This window comes from Anneissia japonica, unplaced genomic scaffold, assembly GCF_011630105.1.
Source record: "Anneissia japonica isolate Jap-2015-1 unplaced genomic scaffold, ASM1163010v1 scaffold287716_len795978_cov209, whole genome shotgun sequence".
Taxonomy (NCBI): Eukaryota; Metazoa; Echinodermata; class Crinoidea; order Comatulida; family Comatulidae; genus Anneissia; species Anneissia japonica.
Genome location: NW_022756589.1, coordinates 706196 through 729596, shown reverse-complemented (window position 1 = coordinate 729596; position 23401 = coordinate 706196). Strand labels below are relative to the sequence as shown.

The window sequence follows — 23401 nt, the reverse complement described above, 5'->3', positions numbered from 1 at the left end:
TTACATCTATGTTATGTATGGCAGATTTAAACACATAGGCCTACCAAATATTCTCATAATTCTAAATACCTCAGAAAAGAAAATTGTGCTTGACAGGAACTTCAGTGTTTATATAGTGTCAATATTTTTTCAACTGTTTTTTTTTTTTTTTAATTATTAAAGATCATTAAATAGGAGCTATAGAATAGATTCCATGGCTGGCTTTGGTAACATGGATGTAAACAATGAGCTGATACCGTTACGTGAGGGACAGCACGTTGCTACAGTACCTGTACAATACTTTACATGTGAATTCAAAATTAAACAAACATGGATTACGGTAAAGTGGAGTTTAGCTTAGTGGTTAAGATGCTTGCATTATAATTCAACTCAAGTGACACCAAACCTTGATAAAACATGGCATAGGTGAGTACAGTTGACATTGATGATTACATGAACATACCTTCTTAAAATATGTTCAATACCTAGTACTCATAATAGTTGAAAATTCTATATTTTCAACAATCAATAAATATTAAAATATCAAATGTAGTCAACTGGAGAGTCTATGTAGGACTACTTAAGACACAAAAGCAACTACAGAAAACAAACTTCTCCATAACTAACAAGTGTACACGCCTAACTTGAATAACTGGTAATTTGAGACAAGGTTTAAACTGCAATGTGTTGCTTCTGTATAATTTTGTAATCTTTTATTATTTTAATAAGATTTTATTTAATATTAGATTTCTTTGAAAAATGCAGATTTAGCTACAGTAGTAGGGCAGGCATACTATAAATGTACACTACTACCTATACTATTAGTTATACAGTAGCTCCCTATGGTTCATCAATTAAATATCATATAGCAAAATTTCATAAAATGTATTTACACTATTATATTATGTTTAATATATTGTAATATCAATTACTTTAACAAAGTAACACAACACAATTCAATATCACTGCCAACAGCATATTATTTATTACAAACGACCAAATTCTAAACCTACTGGGGTTAAAATCTTTTGCAGTTGGCCTCTGCACTGATCTTAGTTAAGGTGAAGGTCGTAAGGGATTATTGTCTTTACTTTCTCAACAATTCCAATTAAAGATACGCTGAGTGTAATACACTTCACTATGATTTGCTTGTTTTAAGTTAAAGTTAGAAGAGATAATATTCTCCATACAATTTGCAATTGCATAAAACATTTTTGCTCAAGGTTATAGTATATAGATGGGTGATCCATTTTTTTTTTTTTTTTTTTGTTTATCATTTGATCCTCCCACATACAGTAGTAGTACCCCTACAGTATACACTTTCCATGGCACCTATTAACTGCAACCCATGCAATGGATGGGACAGCTCTTCTTGCAAAAACAAGCTCTCAGTTACTATTAGTAATATATTACTGTAATAAACAAAACCACAAGCACTTCACTGGGATCGGGTTACTGCAGAGTTGGTACAGTAACTTTCTTTAGTTTCAACCATTCCTATCAATGGTTTGGGGGATGGCTGAAAAATATGATTATTATTTTTATTTTATGCAAATGAATTTGTGCAGGTGTGGGAATGTGATGGATGGAAGTCACAGTAGTAGTGAGATTTGGAAACAACACGAAAATCTGCTAAAAAAATTGCATTCTAAAGATAGTGGAATCACCTCGGGCAATTTTGTTTAGTGAGATTACTGTATATGTTGCACAACTTTGGATGAGGTACGATTTTACATATAGATACTTTTTTCCTTTCTAGAATAAATGATATAACATTACAAATTAGGAATAAAGTGTGCCTTCCAAATAGATACCATGAAATGCATCCATGCAAAGCCTGGCGAACCAGCATCATGCAATACTACTACTATTACACTGTAATATCTAATCACACAAGTTGGCAATCGATCAAAAGGTTGGCCTACTAGAAGATGCATACATACCACAGGTAAGGTGACTTTTAATACCTCAATGCTGTAATGAATGTTGAGTCTGCAAATATCATGTGTTCAAGTACACGCCATTTAAGATTGGCCTCATGGGCATTTATATTTGACAAGTAAAACCACATATAAATAAATGATGTTTGCAATTTCAAATACCTGTAAGGAATTATCCTGTAATTTATCATATCACCAAGGAGGTCATACCTCTTTGTCATAACTACATAAAACACTTTAAAATCATAATAAAGATGTATTTTACTTATAAGTACAATACGAATAAATTGATATTTATTTTTGATATGAATCTGAATTTGAAAAAAAAATTAATCAAAAATTTGTTTATATTTATTTCATATTATATACACTACAATATAAAATAAATGTATTTAAAACATTATCAACTTATATCTATTATTGTCAATCATTGTCATTATCATCATCATCCTTATCATCATCATTTTGAATACAACATGTTTCATTTTATCTTATAACTATGAAACAGACCTGCATTTCACTACAGGTACATGATTATTATCAGGCAGTTACCATCAAATTGTCTTCAAAACTCTTCATGCTAAACACGAAGCTTGAGACTTAAAAACACACAAGACTTAACATATTTTAATTCATTGCGATACATGTGGAACGTGTAAGACATAAACCTAGAAACTTTAAGACTTTACACCACTAAATCACAAGCTGTATGAATACATCTAAAAACGCCAAATTAAGCCAACACAGTTTACGAACGTTTAAAATGTATACTATAAATCAGAATTTTCGATCCCAAGAATTAATTATATGCTTGCAGTTATTGTTTTCAAATTAAAAAAAACACTCCAACAAATTACCAGTACTTGGTATTCTATTTTCTTAATGGTGCATACCATTATGAGAGCTACTTTATCTCCTTAATGTCAAGCACTTAAGAATAAAACATGAATTATCTATGTTGAAAATGCTTTTGGGTTAAATTGGTAATAATAATACGATGTTCAGCTATTTTTGCAATGTCACATTGATACAAGATATAAGATGTCTTTATTGTCATATGGTACTGTAAGCAAAACGAGAAAATGATATTCATTGTCTACAAACACACAGACATTGAATAAAAAAAATAATCAAGATAAAAAGGAAGTACCAAACTAAAATACATTCAATAAATATAACTGATTACTCAATGTTTACTGTGTTCATAATGTTAAATGTTTGTCACACTGATAGTAATGATATAACAATGGAAATAATCATGCTAAAAATAATATGTTATCTTTTGGTTTTTTACCATTGATTCCATAAATGGATGTTGATTGACTGATTGATGGTTACATAATGTGTTTAGCACTAAAAAAATAGCTTCTTGCACCAATATTTGGAAAAAAGAAGAATGAGGACAATTTTTTTTACTCTGAAATGGCAAATCTAAGATGGTCGATGGGAAACAGCTACTACTTTCTCACTTTTAAAAAGTAGACATATTGAGAGCAAATAAATGAAGAACTAGACATGATACATACGGTACCATATATATCCACAACCATGAACGATCAAGAGATGAGTTTTACTGATGTTTGAGTTATACAGATTTTCATACATTTCTTAAATTAAAGGAAATAAAAAAAATTAAAAAAATTTGGTGAGGCAGAGAAAAAGGAGAAGACGAAAAACTAGTAATTTTTTTTATTTGGCTTTTAGTTATAGAATGATTAACGTTTATAATGTCAAGTGTTAAACTACTGGTACTACAGTAGCAATGGTAATGTTCATGTACAGTATTACACAATGGTTTATCATGTTACATTAATGCTGTAAACATTGCCTGGTGGTATTAAGAATGTTAAGTCTATGTTACATTGGTAGCGACAATGGTCTAGAACAACGTTCCGCAAACTGGGTCTATATTACATTTTGAATGTTTAAGCAAGCATTACATTGACAGCAATGGTGCGAAGGTTTACACTGATAATATATTTAAGCCAGTGTTACATTATGATGTATTCAGTACTACACCTGCCTATACATTGATAAAAACATCGTTCGATGGTTCCATGTTATAATCATATTTTAAATTTTGCACTGGTCTAATATAATGTAATATAATGTTCGCACCTGTTCTACAGTAATAATAGTAACATTGGTCAGATATGATATTTATGTTGTGATAATTAAGTCTAGTCTGTGTTACGTTGATAGAATGGTTAATGACATTCATGTTTACACCTGTGTCTATACAGTCATAGCAACATTAGTTATCAATAATATTCATGATGTAATACGGTGATGGCAATGGTCTAAATAATGTTCATAACATTTAAAGATGTATTGTCCTTTGCTAATGTCAAAAAATCATAAAAAATAAGTTTGAAATAAACTTGCTCATTTTGCAATAACATACAAATTATTAACTTGTGCATAGAAATTGCATTGAATTTTAAAAATGTGTACCCTGATTTTTAAACCAACAAATTATAATAAAAATAATAAAACACTTCCAGTGACTGGAAGTGTTTCTATCATTTTTCGCTGTAAACTGATGGGTAGACATTTTTTAAAAACTCTAATTTCTATGTTGATAACTTTTACGTTACTTCGAAATGGTCAAGTTAATTTCAAAAAATATTTTTTAATGATTTTTTTGATATTTACCATGGGACAATACATCTTTAAGCCACTGTTACATTGATAGCAATGGTCTATATTATTCATAGTAATATTTAAGCCACAGTTAGATAGTAATGGTCTATACTATAGTCAGTCTTACATTGACAGCAATGGTCTATAGGCCAAATGTTCATAATATTTAAACCACACTTTGATAGTAATGGCCTATAATATCCTGTAGTCAGTGCAGAGGTTTAGCCAGAAAAACGATAAGCCGTCCAAAATGGAAGCCAGTGGGTGTGCCACTGAGCCGATCACGCCCATCTTTGGGTATCCCCACCGAATGTTGGTACGAAAACAACGTACATTTAATTAATAATCGTAAATATAATTTAGCTTTAGTTTAATGTAATATTCGATAGATTTGAAGAATATAAAGAATTTGCTAAAGGTAGACCAGACCTAATTACTGTTGACTGGATTGGATTGGATTTATTCGGTGTAAACACCAAGGATAGCCCACAAAAGTCTAGAAGAAGACTTACTTCCAGGGGAGTCCTTCTGGTGGTGATTGGGCAGTACACCGGAAGACAATCCCCTACTCTTTTCCGAAGAGTGCTGCGTTCTTTAACGTGCACATGGGCCATCAATGCACACGGGACCAACGACTTAAACGTCTCATCTGAAAGACGGTGCGCTATTATAACTTGTATCTCAGCCCTCCAGCTGAAATACAAGGAGAGGCAGCGATGGGAATTGAACCGGGGACCTACAGATCTCCACGGTTCGGCGCACACACAGTGGCTACCACCAGATTAGAGAACTGAGCTGCTCTCTCTAAGCCTATATGAGTCAGTGTTACATTAACAGCAATGGTCTATTAGGCCAAATGTTCATAATATTTAAGCCACAGTTTGATAGTAATGGTCTATAACATACTGTAGTCAGTGTCACATTAACAGCAATGGTCCATAGGCCTAATGTTCATAGAGTAATATTTAAGCCACAGTTTGATAGTAAATGTTCTATAATATAGTGTTAAATTGATAACTAAACTACTAAATCCTTTCTGAGCCACTGGGGCTCATAGGGCTGGAGCTTATCCCGTTTCTTTAGTGTGAAGCGGATGAGAGCTGGTTAGTCCCAGCAGTTTGCTGGTACCCATTCATACAGCTGGGTGGACTGGAGCAATATAGCTAAAGTGCCTTGCCCAAGGACACAAGCAAATCTGAACAGCGGAGACTCGAAACCCCGACCTTACGATTGAAAGCCCAATCCTGAACCGCGGCGCCAAACTGCCGCTGGTTAAATTGATAGCAATAGTCTATAATGTTCATAATATTTAAGCCACAGTTTGATAGTAAATGTTCTATAATACTGTATAGCCAGTGTTAAATTGATAGCAATGGTCTATAATGTTCATAATATTAAAGCCAAAGTTTGATAGCAAATATTCTATAATATAGTCAGTGTTAAATTGATAGAAATGGTCTATAATGTTCATAATATTTAAGCCACAGTTTGATAGTAAATGTTCTATATAGTCAGTGTTAAATTGATAGCAATGGTCTATAATGTTCATAATATTTAAGCCACAGTTTGATAGCAAATATTCTATAATATAGTCAGTTTTAAATTGATAGCAATGGTCTATAATGTTCATAATATTTAAGCCACAGTTTGATAGTAAATGTTCTAATATAGTAGCAATGGTCTATAATGTTCATAATATTTAAGCCACAGTTTGATAGTAAATGTTCTAATATAGTCAGTGTTAAATTGATAGCAATGGTCTATAATGTTCATAATATTTAAGCCACAGTTTGATAGTAATGGTCTATAACAAGCCTACTGCACAGTCAGTGCTACATTGATAGCAATGGTCTGTAATGTTCATAATGTTTAAGCCTGCTTTACATCAATAGCGAATACCATTATGCTCTTTATGTTTCATTGATAGCAATTATCTATGGATGAGTTCAGTACATGATTTTTATAGGCGATAATCTTGCATATGTTTCACTGTTGCCTGGGGTATCAATTCTATAAACCCTTTATACTTGTAAACTATTAAGTGTTATTGCCTAAAACGAAAGTTGCATTAAATTATAGTGATTCGGTTTGTCTTCATAGCCATCATCATTAGACATAAAAAAAGGCCTAAAAAGGCTTCATGTTTTTGGGGTTTTTCTGTAAGTTTTTTTACTATTTTATATTTCAGGGATTTGCTTTAGTAAGGCTCTTTCATGTTTATAATGTCCACACTTAATTTTAGCTTTATCTACACTATCAAATTTTCTATATGACTAAAAACTGTTGTACAGTATGCCCATATATACAGTAGTCATGATGTGCCTATACATGGTCATGATGTGATGTCATCATGACCATATTTAGGCATGTCACTTGTTTTTGTCATAAAATTTGAATGTCTCGACAGGAATTTACATTTGTAGCAGATACGTTATTAATGTAGTAATCATAAGTCAATGTTACAATGACAACAATGGCCTATGACTTTCTTATTCTAAGAAATACAAATTTGTTATGATTGCTTTTACAATGTTCATGGAACAAGTGTTCCATATTGATGATCAATGTTATGATAAATGTAAATGGTACTGTAGTCTGCACTAGTTTGTAGTATCATAAAATAATGGTCCACAGACAGGAGACAGCCCTTCTAATAACAGTTTCAGTAACTTTATTCAATATGAATTTCTAGATGACAATCAATCTTTTTATTATCAGAAAAGTGAAACAGCTATTACATACTGTATTTCTTTACAACATTCCTTTTTATAGTGCTCTGTAAACCTATGTACATTGATGACAATCGTGTGTGTGATGAAATGGAAAATTCCATCATGACTGTACGATGTGGATCAATCTCCAACACTCTGGGTTTTTTTTTAGACTTGTTCAAGCAGGCAAGTCTGTACAAGACAAGGCAACAGCGTTTATCATCATCCCTGGTCGCTGGACCCATATTTTGCACACAAGTATGAAGCACAACCTTTCCACATCCCTTGGGAGATTACCTAGTTATACAGCAATAAATTTATTACACAACCAATAACATTCAATGCCACAGCTACTACCAGATACCCATTGATATTTCTGGGTGGAGAGTGACAAAAGCAGGTGAAGGGCATTCCCCAAGGCCACAAGTGGTATACACATTTTTAAGGATTCAGATGAAATCCCCCCACCCCACCACGATTACACCAAAGGCTATCACTATAAAATACCCAAGTATCGTACAGTACTGTAGGTTTTACTTTTTGTTTAAATTACAAATCTTGTATTTTAACAGAAATTCTAGCCATTTGGTACTCTAGCATAGCAAATGAACAAATTTAGTTTTTAATTATGTTTATAAAGCACTACAGTGTTACATCACTATACCATAGTGATCCGTTGCTATCGGCAACACAAAATGCGTTCAACCGACGCCATTGATCCCAATTTCTAACATAATTATTAAGAAGTTATATCTTTAATTTTTCTTTGTAAATGTTAATTGATAATTAAATGTGTGTTCGATAACTAATATAATGCAAGCTTTTTGTGTTTTTAGTACATTTTGATGGTAAATTATATTAGGTTTTAAAATGCCTATTTCAGAAAGTACTGTATATTCTAAACCATTAAGATTTTGAAGACATTTCCAGAAAGGCCCCACCTGGTGTTGTGACGACACGACTGTGGTACTCTATGGTTTATAAATTTTTTGGTATTTTTCTTTTTTAATGTAAATGCTCCTGCAAATTCTGTAAACCATACTGAATAACACCTGTTAAATCTGCTCTAACGACAATCATATGGCATGACTTAATCTGTAATGAATATTTATATATTTTTTTTTTTAAGTTGTTTTGCCCAGGCACTTACAGTACCAGCAAATACAGAAAAAAATTGGTGACTGAATGTATGGAATGTATGAAATGTTTACATAGCAATTTTTATTTATAATATCGAATGTTTGGTTGGTTTTAACCAGAATGTTTTTGTAAACGAAATTAGAAAAGCAAAAAGTAGGCCGTCAGAATACTTCATTCACTCTTTATATTTAGCTATTAATGAGAAATGAAAAAAATGAGCAAATTTTTTTTTCTTGAAAATGATGCTGTCTACTGCGGAATTTTTTTAAAAACCCTAATAAAGCCCTGTCCAGCCTATCAATGTTGTCATGACCATATTTAGGCATGTCACATGTCTTTGTAAGATAATATTTGATAGTGTGGCCACAGATTGAAACACCTCAGTTTTCACTGATTTAAATGTGTTTTTGTTTACTACTGTAGATACTGTATGAATACCAGTACCAGTTAAGCTTTAAAAGTGCAATGAATATGGAAAATATTATTTACAGTATGATTTTACAGTAATAGCTAGTCAGAATAATATTTTCTTCAGTGCACTGCATGCAAGAAATTACAAGTTCTTTTCAGGAGAGATTACAGTACTTTAATTAATAATAACATGCACATTTGGACTAACAAATTATAGAGAGCAAATTTTGGCTCATCTGAAAAAATAAAAAACTTGCATATTAGCATTTTAGCTGATACACACAAAGAGCAGTTGAACCGAGTGTCTGAAACAACTTCTACAGTACAGTACGGTTCAGCACACAAACAGTAGCACCACTAGTTAAGAAAGAGCTATGCTGCTTTTGACTGTGTTATGTGTAGTAAAAGAAATCTATTATTGTACTATACATTTAATTGCTATTGACAATCTATTTTGCTGCTTTTAACTGTGTTATGTATAGTAAAAGAAATCTATTATTGTACTATACATTTAATTTCTATTGACAATCTATTTTTGGCCCATGTACCTTTCAGTAACGCACATTTAATATACTTCCTTTCTCCTGAATGCTTATCTCCTCAAAATGATAAATTTAATCTGCTACAATATCTCTTTATAAAACAACAATGGCTTGCGCACAATAGAAGACTGCAAAAAAGAGCCTCAGTTCCTCTAGATTTGTTTTGATACAGTACAAGCAGATTTTAGGGAGATTTCGATTGCACGACAATGGTAGGACGTACAGTATAACGTAATGGCGTCAGTAAAAGTCATCTGGGCATGTGAGGGCGTTAAGGTCACCTCGTTGAGTAGATTCTGGAACGCAATTCGGCCAAATCTACGTATGCAGAGAACGTAGGACGCCAGGTAGGACGGTCACGCATGAGTGATTGAATTCCAGCATCGTGTCGTCGAACAAATCAAAAGCTCCCTATTTACTAGTGGTGGTTGCTATAGTTACAGTAGGCAAACTTTCTTTTCTCTGATAAACCAACTAAAAACTTTCCACTTGCCTGCATAAAACCTCAAAATAACGATATTTAAATGAGGGAGGCAACATCATTGACTACAGTACGTTTAAAGACCCCCTAATAATGCATCTTTTTAATATTTAATTTTTTCTTTTTAATTATTTTTTTGTGTGTAAAAATAGCAGTCTGAAAGATTATCATAGGGTGTAATATTTGAAACCTACAGTATTTATATTATTATTATTAAATATTAACAATTTACATACAGTACTAAAATTTTCAGCTCCAGGGAACCTGACTCCCAAGAACTCTTATACCAGATCCCAACAGGGCACCTAACTTACCCTTTGACCTCTGATTCTCAAAGGAAACTATCCTGTGAAGGAATACTGGTTATAGGCCTCATTAGCCCACAGTAGAACCTATAAGGAACCTATTCGAAGGTATGGATTTATTATCCCTGGTCATTGAAATCCCCATGAATACACAAGTAACCTGTAGTTCCCTCTTGGGTCATATTCCCAGTGGTACAGTCATGTAACAGCTAACCCAATTAAAATTCCAAATAAATCTGGTCATTTGTAATCTGGGTGGAGAGTGACAAAGTCTTGACTAAGGCACTTTTTAAAGCTTTGTGACCTACATCGGACTCAAACTTATGACCCATCAGTTGGAAGCCTTGTGCTTACCAGTTGCACCACATGTTCAAATTAGAAAGTAGGTCAATTAAATTTGGGAATAAATAGTTTGGTATCTTGTATAATTATCATAGATTTGTATATAGGCTAACCTGGCAATAACAGAGAAATGAAACTGTTTGTAGGCTATTACAGCATATAACATCAGACCACCAAATTCAAATACCGTTGAATGCTCAAAATGCTGTACCAAATCGATTACATATTAAATATCTCATAACAATTTTGTTGAAAAGGAAAAAAATCATTCCTCCTGACTTACAGAAGATAATACACAAACATTTTTTTAATTAACAATAGTCATTAATTTAAAGCCTCAATTACTCCTTGTTATTTCTCTTTTATGTTTTTCCACTCCTTAAAATCATAATAAAATAAACAATAAACAGAACTGCTAAAGGCAAACATACAGTATTATACTTTCGATAAATTAATTTATTTACAGTACTTTAAACCAAACAGGATTGATGTTGATTGAAGAAACCTACATAACATAAACAAAACTATTCAAGCACTTACGAAATCATAATTAGATGCCAAGCACTAATCATGCATAAACTTGTTGGCATTTTATTCACCACATTCTTTATGCGTATTTGCCATATCAAGTTAAAATATAAATACCCAAAATTATTTTAGTTCATGAAACCCAAGATGTCATGCAATGATGATGCCTGGGTTCTATCAATTCTATTAAAATAATTTAAATGTGATCTTTGATAATAACCAGTGGCATACTGTATCTAAGAGTCTTGAAATGGGCGCTGATTGGGGTGGGGGCACGAAGGTGGAGTGGGGGCTTTACAACTGTTCAGCTATATAGTGTAGCCTATTTATGATTACAGTAAGTGGGGGGGGGGCGGTACAATGGGTCGCAAAATAAGGTGATTTGAGATGCTACTACTTGAGCTTGATGTTTTTGCTTCAGACATTTGCAGTGGGGGAGGGGGGCAACCGGTGGTTCAAGCTTTTTTGGGGCAGCATGAGTGCGCCACTGATAATAACAATTCTCCACATTCTAAAAACAACTACAAGCTTTCCTTTTAAAATTGCTAGACAGTTACAATTTTTTAGATTGAAATTCATTATGCATCTGAAACATTTAGTATAGTACATCCTCATTAATTGTTACTGTCAGTCTCAACAAACATATTTTGTTTCTTTATATAAATATAAATCCTACCATATTGTACCAGAGATGAGGGCCATACAGTATTGTAATTTATGGTAAATTAATTATTGAATTTTGAAATATTAAATTCATGCATCATCATGGAATATGTTATACCAAATAATATAGCATATTTTAGGTATTCGAGTACTTAAAAAATGGACCTTAACAACTGACCAATCAGACCAGTACAAGGCATACAGTGCATGTATTCTATCCAAACATGTGTTGTATACTGTACAAGCGCAAGTGTTTGAATAATGTATGATTTAACACTGTCAATTTTTGGGACTTTAGCAACAATATTCAAGGGGCGGTGTTTAGTAGAAATATCTATTGAAATGAGTTGAGTGGCTAATCAATGGTAAATTACTGCAGGGGTACCGTATGGCTAACTACAATCTTGACATCAACACTGAGACCCTCCCCACCCAGGGTTTGGTTGGTGGAACTACAGTAAGTCCTCTTTGATAGGCGTTAAAACATCTGGCTTGTGTGCACCTATTATGTACAGAGTTAGGGTTATCCCAATGTTCTGGTCCATTTCAGCCCCTGAGCTTCTCAAAAACAAACAGGGGCGGCGCTAGCGGGAGGCCAGGGGAAAAGGACCCCCGCCGGGAAACTCTGGGCCCCCACTTGGGTCCCCTGTCGGGGAATTTCCAGCAAGGCCGTCAGAGAAAAATCAAATCTCAAGCGCATATACAGTACAATTCAAGCACGTCTTAATATGCTGTCAAAATTTTAGGGATTACAAACTGTTTAGTGCAAGCAGTGCTACTGTACTGTATGTGCGATTACTACGGGTTGCAGTGGTGCGTCAGGGCTTCTCCGACAGGGGGTTAGTACCCCGACAGGTGGACTAGTACCCCCGATATCCTTTTTAAATACAGAATCCCATTACATTCTAATTTTAAAAAAATTCCCCGACAAATTAATTTTCCCCCCGACCGGTGAGGGGGAGGGATGTGGGGCTAGGCTTCCCTGACCGGGGAGCTTGGACCCCTCAGCAGGGAATTCCTGGCACCGCCCCTGAAGACAAAATGTCAGTGAAGATTTTTATTCCCTCAACAGCAGCTTAATCACAAGTGCTCAATCCTTTAATACAGGTAATTCCCAATAGATTCCCTGAGAAACATGGCCTTTCTTGGATGCCAGATTGTAAACAAACATAGCGAGCGATGCGTAATAGGAAAACCATGGCTTCTTTGAATTTTTTCTGCAATAAGGCACATCATATACTATATTGTTGAATAATACTGGTTCCAATTTTAGTGTTCTACTCTTAATTGCTTGGAAATATTCCAAAGTTCAATTTTCAAACATTACCAGCATAACTACTGTAGGTACTGTAATGTTCCAAAAAATGCTGGCAGGAAAACCAATTTTTTTCAAGTTTGAATGATGGTTTTCAAGAAGAAATGGTTCCTGTACATTTGTCACCAGAATAAGCACTTAGTCTGTTATCGATCGACTACAAATGCGACTCAAACTTAAATTATAGGCTACTATAGCTCTAACATGTGAAAGCACATTAATTCCTGAGACCAATACACAAAATGCTTGAATGAATAATAAAATATTATTTTGAATGTTTTTTTGTTGCCATGTACTTCACACATTATCACTGGGTCATTGTATTAAAACCATGAGCAACATTTCCTTTAATTTACACTGAATCCATTGTATTCCAGAAGTTTGGTGTCAATGATTGTAAGGTATTTTTTTTTTTAATGTACCAATAATTCTAAAACCATATTCAATTCCATGGCCAAAATTTAAAAAAAACATGTTTTTGCCTCCTCACATAATCTCTTTTTTGGGAAGGGCCACCTTCTTTTGATAAATATTTATGTACTACAGTACATAATTTTTTTGTATTTGTTGTAAAGCACAAGACAAACCTGGTTTTTAACCAATGATAGAAATTTTAAAATCTGTATCTAATCTATCTATTTACTTTAGTTAAAACATCTGGAACTTTTGTAGAAATCCAAACATGCTAGTCAAAGTTAAGCATGTTTACAGTATGCCTGGCCTACTATATACTGTATGGGTTTGTGTTGGTGGTGACCACATTTTTAAAGAGAAACCAAAACCACATCCTTTTACTGTTAATACTAAACCCGGACAACAAACAGGATTTTTAGTGGGTACAGTAGGAGAAAGAAATGGCTAAAGACTAAATTACTGTGCATTTTTAAATTAAAATTTGAGTTCAGACTTTCAAAGGCTATTGGTTTGAAAAAGATTATTACCATTAACAGGTCTATTCATCATTGGCCTTAATACTCTTGTAAAAATCAATCTTTCTTATGTGTGACCTCTCAGTGTAATTTTAATTACATGTTACAGCAGCACAAATCTTTAAGTGTACAACGACTTCGCCGTCTACTCAAACATTAGCAGTTTTTTTTTATTCTGACAGAATATATTCCTACACATATAAAGTAAGATAGTTTACCTGGCAACTATACCTCTGTGTCAAAATAAAATACATATTTATTCTAAATAATAAGATGTTTTTTCTCTTTATTTGTTACCTTACAATGACTGGTATGTAATCATTTAATTCCAACTTTGCAACATATCAAATTGATACAGTAAAGTCAAATCATTATATAAGAGGAAAGAAAAAAACATTTAAAAAATCAACATAAATATGAAATAAAGAAATTTTCAATGAAAATATTCCAACTCTTCAAGAATGACATGAGAAGGTTCATTTGCCTTGATAAATATGGCAGCACAAAATCAATAGGTAGTTTGTGATGTGTGTCATGCACTTTAGAAACTATCATTTGAAAGTGATATGAGAGCAATTTGTGTAATTTATTTTTCAAGTTTGCTCATAACAGATAGAACACATTTCAACATAAATTCAGGCGATATTCTTGATAGATTTTAGTAAATAAATGTAGTGAGTAGTTCCATTTAATACCTTAAACTATAAAATTCATTGAATTCATGTGTAGAATAATAAAGTGATTTCAATGGCCTACCTTTTGAAGCAACTTAAGTAGAGAAGACATCTTATTCCTGACATCTTTGTAGGGACACGTTTGACGATATCGCATCGCTGTAAGTAAATAGCTTTGGGTACGTTCATCGACATACTTGGGGCCGGAGCCAATATGTCCGTTAAATTCTCCTACAGCTGACCCACTAATGGCCAGGTCCAACAAACTAGCACACACCTCATCTAAAGCTTGCTCTCTTTCATGTTCATCAGAAGTACTCAAACGACTGAAAAAGTGTCGAACTTCCTCAATCAATTCCACATCATGGAAGGCAGTACAGGTATTACTCGGCACCGATTCTGATAATTCTGCCATTTACAATATCAAGCAAATGTTCTTTGTATGAGCCAGACACAAAATCTGCAAAACATGAAGGAGTAGGCTTATATCAAAAAACAATGTCATTTTGAACTTATAAAGCCATTTGATATGTAGTTTCATTTCTGTAATCATAATTTTTAATGCATTTAACATAAATTTATGGTAGTACTATAACTCCAGAGTATAATAAAGTCCTTGCTCAAGTATAAGCCCGCCTCCTAGATTAGGATTGATTTTTTATGTTAGCCTTCATCTGGGTATAAGCCCGGGTATATTTCAATAACTGAATGCTACTGGGCTGTTCAGACATTCTCCTGAAATGATAGGCTAGCATTCACATGATTACAAATTTGTAAATTGCCAAAATAGTATACTGTACTTTACAATTTCAAAAACAAATCAGTCACCGTGCTGCAAAAAGAAAAAAAAACATTGAAATAAAATAAAATTAAAAACCAACAGTTAAACCAATAAAGTATTGAAGATCTGCAGTCCCTAGCAAGTAATCAATCTACAAGGAATAATATTTGGAATACTATTTATAGCATATAAACATATAAAACTTAGTCAATATTTGGCAACCAAAGAGTCATGTTATATGGTATGTTAATAGACCTACAATAATGTATTACAGAGAGTGGTACCTGTTAAACTGTTTACACAGTACTTTTATACACAGAATAGAAGTCTGCTCTTTTGTTATATAAATGTCATTGGATACAAAATCAATCATACACAATGCGCAACCTCTTTCACTCCCTTGTCATGCAGCTCTACCCAATTATCCTACAAGGTACCCATTACATCACTCACAGGTAGGCAAAATATCCCACATACAGCCCAACTGCAATTTTTTTGCAGCCTGCAACAACTCTATTGTGCAGCCTGTAAACCGCCTGTGGCTAGAAAACCTGTTTTAATGACCTGACACCAACCAATTGTAAAAAGCATTTTAATATTAAAACTGAGCATTAAGCAATGTAAAAACTGTAAAATAAAGTTATTTCTGGAAACGTAATTCTTCCCTCTGTTTTATAGGAAAATACATTCCACAATACAATAAATTATAATTTTTCTTGAATTGTCATTGTATACTTTAAGATCAAGCAGAGTGATTATGTAAATACATATAAATTGTGTATATTTTTAGATGAGTACAGTAGTGTACATTTACAATGTAATACTCAAATCTGTATTCATAAAAGGTACGTTATGAGTTGCCTTTGGGAATTATATTTTTAAGTTCACTCTCTGAATATTATGGTGTTATTCAGCACTTTACGATTTTCCAATTTCAAAAAGAAAATTGTAAATGTCCTTCACAAAGTATAAAAAAATGTAAAACAATGTTAGATAACTATCAAAATTGGCCTAAGGGTAGTAAAAATTACAATATTTTTCTCGCACTCTTGCATCTATTTGTTCCTTAATTTTTTTTTTTTTCCATCTCCAACTAGATGCTTTTGGCAGAAACCATTTTCAAAAATGGTAAAAACATAATATTTTTTGGGGTTCCATGCCTAACTTTCTAATGCTAAAGTTATGCTAATGCTAAAGTCCACAAAACAAAAACTTTTTATTTGATTCCCAACTTGCTTCGTAGATTATTGCTCCCCATCCAAACAACAAATGAAATAACTATTGACAAAAATTTGTCCATGCATTTTTCCGCAAGAAAATACAAACCACCAATCATTTTAAAATTGAAAGCAAAAGCATGACAAAATGTAGACAATTAGTCGGATTAAACACACTCTAAGGCCCTATAAAAAATATTATTAGTTTATCACCCTACAGTATCTGGGCAGGAAAAGTGATGAGGGAGGGAGGCATTTTTTTAAATTTTTTTATTTTGCTAAAGCCAAATATCACCCTTGGGTTGTTTGCTGGTGCATTAATATTCAAAGTAAAACATGATTTAGATAATGCAAACAATATCTCCTAACTATTTAATAAAATAAATTTAAAAAAATAAATAAATAAAATTTAAAAAAAAAAAATTTTCAAAATTTTTTTTTCAAAATTTTTTTTTTCCAGTACCAAAGAAGACATGTGCGCTGGGGTGATAAACTAAACATTTTTTTTTTATTGGGCCTAAACTCCTCCACAGTTGGTGGGGGAATACCATAGCAACAACTGTCATTGCTTAAAGATAAGTCATGCAAAAAAGTTTCATGGTGGAGGACCCAAGACTTCCTCCATACCAAGTGTGAACACATTTAAAACAAATACAATTCTATTAGCTTGCTACCGAGGATCTACTGAAGCAACGTATACTTTGCCTTAATACCCAAGAGGATCAGTAAGGAGGAAGTGAAGCTTCTCCTTCTATTGTTCTGTATTGTTTTGTAGTCTAGGGCTCAAGTAAGTACTACAGTACTAGCAAGTCTGTAAAATACCATCCAACAATGAGGTGCTCAAACAGGGTGACCAGCACAACCCATACATACCTTTACAACAGTTCCAGTATAATCACAGAGCTCAAAATGCAGACTATAAATCTCTTATCTTTGCATCCACACAGCAATGTCTGTTGTATTACAATTGTAGTACCAACACTGTAAATTGCAACTCACTAATTGTAGTCCTTATAATTAAATAATGCTCAAATATAATTTTTTAGCCAACTTTTTCTTCCCTGACATTCCTACCACAATTATTATTTTGTCGGCTTGATGCCACAGTACTGTTATTCAAATATTAATAAATAAAGATACAAACAAAAATTGGTGTATATTAAATTTAATTCTCATCTAATATTTTACACGATGGAAAACACAGATGTGTTGGAAGGCAAGGCAGGTACTATATCTTAAACATAACGCCACTCTTCCTTTCAGTCTTGCAGGATAATCCATATTCAAAACATTTATTTATCATACTTGTGCTTAACAACAGAATATTTGAATCCATTTTAAATGTACAGTAGTTCAGTATTCAATCATAAGAGGTTCCAGTAAGATGAAAAAACAGATAAGATGGACTAAGAAAGTGAGTAATGAGGAGACAGTGAGAATAGTAGGAGTAACTAATACCATCATCAGAAGTGGACAGGACATTCTACAGGGCAATGACTTGCTGAGAACAAGTGAAGGGTTAAAACATTAAAAGGGATAAAATGTACACAGTCATGATGGATAGATATTGCATATAAAAATACAGAACTTTAACACAGAATAGCATAAATGAAGGAGGAATATATTTAACCATGTCCATGAAATTAACTTGTCACAAAGGTAGATCACTATAAAAAAGAATACAACATTTATATTATTTGTTTTTATACAACATAGGGTTGGGCCAATGTAATTTTGAATATTAAGCAACTGAGAAAAGGGGGAGTTACAACCATCCCCTCCCCTCCCCCCATAAGTTTTTTAATATTCAAATATCTAAAACTTATTTAAATTACTTTAGCCATTTCTAATTATTTCTTCAGACATCCCTCTAGTGTCTTGTACAACAATAAACATTTTTTCCCTCCGGAGCTGGCTTCACAAAGCTCTTCAAATTATGTCAAGGCAGTGTTCCTGTTACTCAAAACAGATTATATGAAATACTGTAAATCAAATGTGGTTTACAATATTTGAATTACAAATTATATACAGAAAGATACTCTTGTATAAATTGATGAAATACTCATTGGAATTGATATAGAATGATATAAAAAAAAGTGAAGCAATACTACCGATGCATTCTGAATCAACTTGTCACAAATTCTGAATTCAATGTCTAGAATTCATAATGCGATTGCTACTAGCAGCTTACATTCTGTAACAGAAGTCTTAGCAAATATTCAGAATGCTACGTGTGAGGTCCATAAATGATACAGTATATCACATATTTTCTGTAACAGTCGCAAATTTAGAAAGTTTATTACAGTATGTGGAGTCCAAAAAGTAATTTTTTTCATAAAAATTTACAAACTATAAATTTAGTTTCTTAAAGAGGCTATCATAATCATCGCCTTTCTCATCTTTAGACAACAATGCTGATGGCAACATCATAACATTTGGATTCTTGTTCTTGTAAAAGCTTGGTAATCTCTGTTTTGATTGTTTATGTTTATTGGTCAATAACATTAAAAGCTATTAGAATATAATAAATTCGCAACATTGGTATTATTTATTAATAATTATACAAAAATGTTAATGTGACAATGCACAGCGCAGTACGGTGTAATGTAATATTCTGCGCAATCTACTTACAGCTACTATGGGCAATGTTGGGCAATTAATCCAACTGTGTAGGGTAATTTCAATATTTTGTATGATTTGGCAATAAAATTATAAGAATATTGAACACGCTCACTACATTTGTTTCCCAGAAGGCTAACATCTGGTGGTAGGATATGAAGGATTACTGAATATAATTTAGTCTGGTACTGAATCCACAAGGCTTAAGGTATATATTTCCCCGGGTACTGAGGAACTTATGGTACAGCACAAAGTTTACATCCAATGGGGTTATAATTAACTATGACAAGTTCCTAGATATGTAGGGCACATTAAAGTTATCATAGGCATACTTCAATGTCTTTAACAATGAAGCCATTTCCTTTTGTCCTTTGAAGCTTTCAATAAGCAAATTTAATAGGGTGGTTTTATCCACACTCTTTTTTGGCTTTGAAGCTGGCCATCAATAAAATAGCAATATAAGGCTTGCCTTTTGACAGCCTAAATTTATGGAGCAATAAATTTATGGACAATACAGTGGGTTGATAGCTCAAAAATATAAAAAGAGATGTAGGTAAACATTTGGAACAATGTAGCAATGAAAATATTTTAAAAAATTAGGAAAAATCAGATAATAGAAGAGGCAAATGAAAAAGAACTGCTGTCATAAGTTTGTACACTGATGGAAATAAAAAGCCAGAACAGTCTCAGGGGTCCTAAGTCGGAAGAAATCCCTTCCAGGTGATATGGTTAAACGAGGTTCCTTAATACGTCTTTCATTTTATTTTGCTGCGCATGGTGGTGATACCCATTAGCACTGATTCTTGCTTGCTTGTGTTGTGTTGTCAGAAAACTACCTACGACCAGGTGGTATTGTATAGCATAATAAATGTAGAACTTAGGCTAGATATTTAGGAGGCCTATTCTGCTATTCAGTATTGAAAGGCTAGGCCTAGACCCATGCCTAATTAGGGAGGCATTACTGTATATACTTAGGCCTAGGCCTATATAGGCCTAGGTAGGCCACCCGACCACCACACTCCACACCCGATTGCAGCATAAATAAGTGATATAACTATTAACAGTAGTAGGCTAGTAGCAGGGCCAATTTTGGCCCTTTCAAATCCTTACTATACTAGGCATAGTACTTCTATTACTACTAATATCTAGGCCTAGGCCCCTCTACTCTACTCTGCTGACATCACTAACGGCCTAGCCTAGGGCCAGGCGTAGAAAAAGGATTAGGCCTAGGCCTATTATATATTAGGCCTGGCCTGCGCTGGGCCGGCCAGCCAGCCAATGAAATGAGTACGTTCAGCCATTGTTTGTAAATTTAACTGTTTTTTTTTTAATTACTAAAGAAAGTCACTTACTCGTATTTTATCCTTTTGAAAATCTGTTACATGCTGTAATCAACAAAACGTTACCAAGTAATGTTCAAAGTCATCTTTAATCCATTCCATTGTATTGTCATACTTTCGGTACAGCAAGAGCTCCCAAACGATAAACAGATGATCGTAAGGTTTTGTCTCGATCCTGTTGAGCGCGTAAAGGTCATAGGTTAGTACACACCCCCAGATTGGACCAATCCTGAGCAATACATATTGCATCATGGAAAATTCTAGTGAATGAAATGAAATTATTGCCAATAATTGTAGAATTTTTTAAAATTATAATCATCTGGCATTCAATTATATTCTATAATGTGCCTCTCTTATCGGACATTTTCAGACAAGAAAAAAAATTAAAAAAATAAAATAAAATGTACTGTCCCTGGAAACTGCTCTCATGTGAGGGATCATATTCTGGGACAATAACCATGCACTACGCACGCATCAAAGACATGTGGTACATTTAACTATAGGGAGGGCGAAATCATTTTAAATATTTTATACGTTTGTTTTTAGTATCATAAAGATATAATTGCGGGAATAACAAAACGATATCAATAAGAAATATGGATAGTGAAATTTTGCCAAATGTCAAGAAAAAAAAAGTCTACCATTTTACTGTATGTTTTGTGCAATTTACAGACCTACCAACCCCCGGGTCATGAAAATCTGGAGATGTTTTTAAAAATCTTCAAAAAATCTGGAGATTTACAAAAAAAATCTGGAGGTTTCCAGAATTAACCAAAAGATGATGCAAGATACTAAAAAAGACACGTTAAGACAAAGGCATACTAGGCCTATGTGGTATAAACTAAATGGTACAAAAGTACTGCAAAAAACAAACAAAAAAACAAAAAAAAAAAACAAAAAAAAAAAACATTAATTAAGTACTGCTTGTTTATCATCGCGAAGAGAGCAGGCGGCGAAAACATTGAATAATAACGATCAAATCAATCAAATTTATGCATAAATCGGAGCATTTTACAGGGGACCTGTAAAATCAGTAAAATCGGGTGAAAATTACATTTGATCGGGAGAACTGGAGATTTTTTATATCTTATATCGGGTGACACCCGACAAGATCGGGTGAGTTGGCAGGTCTGAATTTACATTCATGCATTCATTTTTTTTTTACTTCAACTTACACTACTAATGCCCTGCTCTGAGAAAAGGCATTAAGTACACTTTTTTCCAAAATTGAGATTTTTAGCTTATGTGACTCCTGAATGTCTAATCTATCACCCTATTTTATCAAATTTCCATCTAATTTCTATAATCATACTGATATTACCAGCCTAGCTAGCTAGCCAGGATTTATTTTAATGCTATAATAGGCATAGGTGATGTCTATATAATATTTGATGAAACAACACAGTAGTACAAAGGATAGGGCCAGGCATAATATTAGAAGACACAATAATACTACAGTACTTTTTTCTATTTATTAAAATTCGGCATGTTCATATACAAAAACGCATAAAAATGAAGTACAAAAAAAACAGACAGGTTAGCGGAATACCAAAAGAGAAATTGGTTTCTTAAAGCCTGGCACCAAAGAGAATTCTCTCGAAACCGCTAACCTGTAAAAAAAAGACAAAAAAAAACAAGGTACAGCCTATATCACTAGTGTAGTGTGTTTCACAAAATATTATTTCGGGCATTCGAAATATGAAATTTTATTTTAAAATTGGGCATTATCTGCAAATTTCACTATAAATACTCTGAGAAAAGGCACTATGTGCGCGAAGCCTTACATACATGCATTGAACGCTTGACTTCACGCAAGACAAATAGTAAGTAACCAATCAGATGCAAGTATAACGAATATCTAACTAATTAGCTTGGAATCCTCAGCTAATAATGCCTGGTTAGTAACTGCTTTATTTCGAAGAATACTCTGAGAAAGTGCATTATCTGCTTTATATTTTACGGCGTTTATTTATAATTCTGTGATTAATGAGATACTTTTGCCGAAATGATGCAAGTTACAGCGCAAGACCTTTTTTAGAAGTCTTTTAGAAGAGTAAGTACAATATTGTATTTTATTATGTTTCATACCTATTAAGTATTAAATTTAGATTATTATTATTTAGTAGTATTTGTTTTTGTTTTAGCGACATTGTATGTTTTTTATTGTGTTTTTTATTATTATTATTATTATTATTATTATTATTATTATTATTATTATTATTATCACTGTTATTGTTACCATCATCATTATTATTACTCTTTTAGGCAACCAAGTGGTAAACCAAAAATGGACAGACAAAATTTTCGCCACAGAGATTGTGCTCCACTTCGAGGAAGGGACATTGAGTAATGCAATTGTGAAAGAAAAAGTGTAAATAACTATTCAAAAAATTGTAAAAGTCGGAGCATTGTAAATAAAACTTTTAAAATGTTTTGCACTCATTTGTATAACCTATGTTGTATTGTATCATTATCATTGTAAAGATAATAGTTGCAATGTATATTATAACTTAAATACAAATTAATTAATCTTATATTTAAAATTAGCACACCATTTTTATATATATTTTTCTACATGTTATTGTTAATTAACAAGTTATTATCAATAAACTTTGAATTTGAAATTATAATGATTTGTCTATTTTATTATTAGTCGATAATGATTTAATTATTATGATAGGCCTATTCTAATTATCAATCGATAATGGTGATGATTATTATGATGATGATGGTGTGGATGATGATAATTAAGAGGATGAAGAGATTAAAAAATATGATGGCATGCTAGTTACCGAACCATAAATAAAATACGTTTAAAATAATTTCACTCTATCCTACCTC

General features: G+C 33.0%; 1 protein-coding gene across 1 annotated transcript in view; it reads right to left on the bottom strand.

Moving 5' to 3' along the window:
• The window catches only part of LOC117124263 (sestrin-1-like), a 56374-nt gene extending 35645 nt beyond the window's left edge, over positions 1-20729 (bottom strand). Inside the window, exons 1-2 of the mRNA XM_033270420.1 lie at positions 20573-20729; positions 14686-15063 (exon numbers count right to left, since the gene is read on the bottom strand). Of these exons, the coding sequence (XP_033126311.1) occupies positions 14686-15018 (333 nt within the window). The 5' untranslated portion in view covers positions 15019-15063; positions 20573-20729. The remainder of the gene's footprint in view (positions 1-14685; positions 15064-20572) is intronic.
• Positions 20730-23401: the final 2672 nt, after the last annotated feature.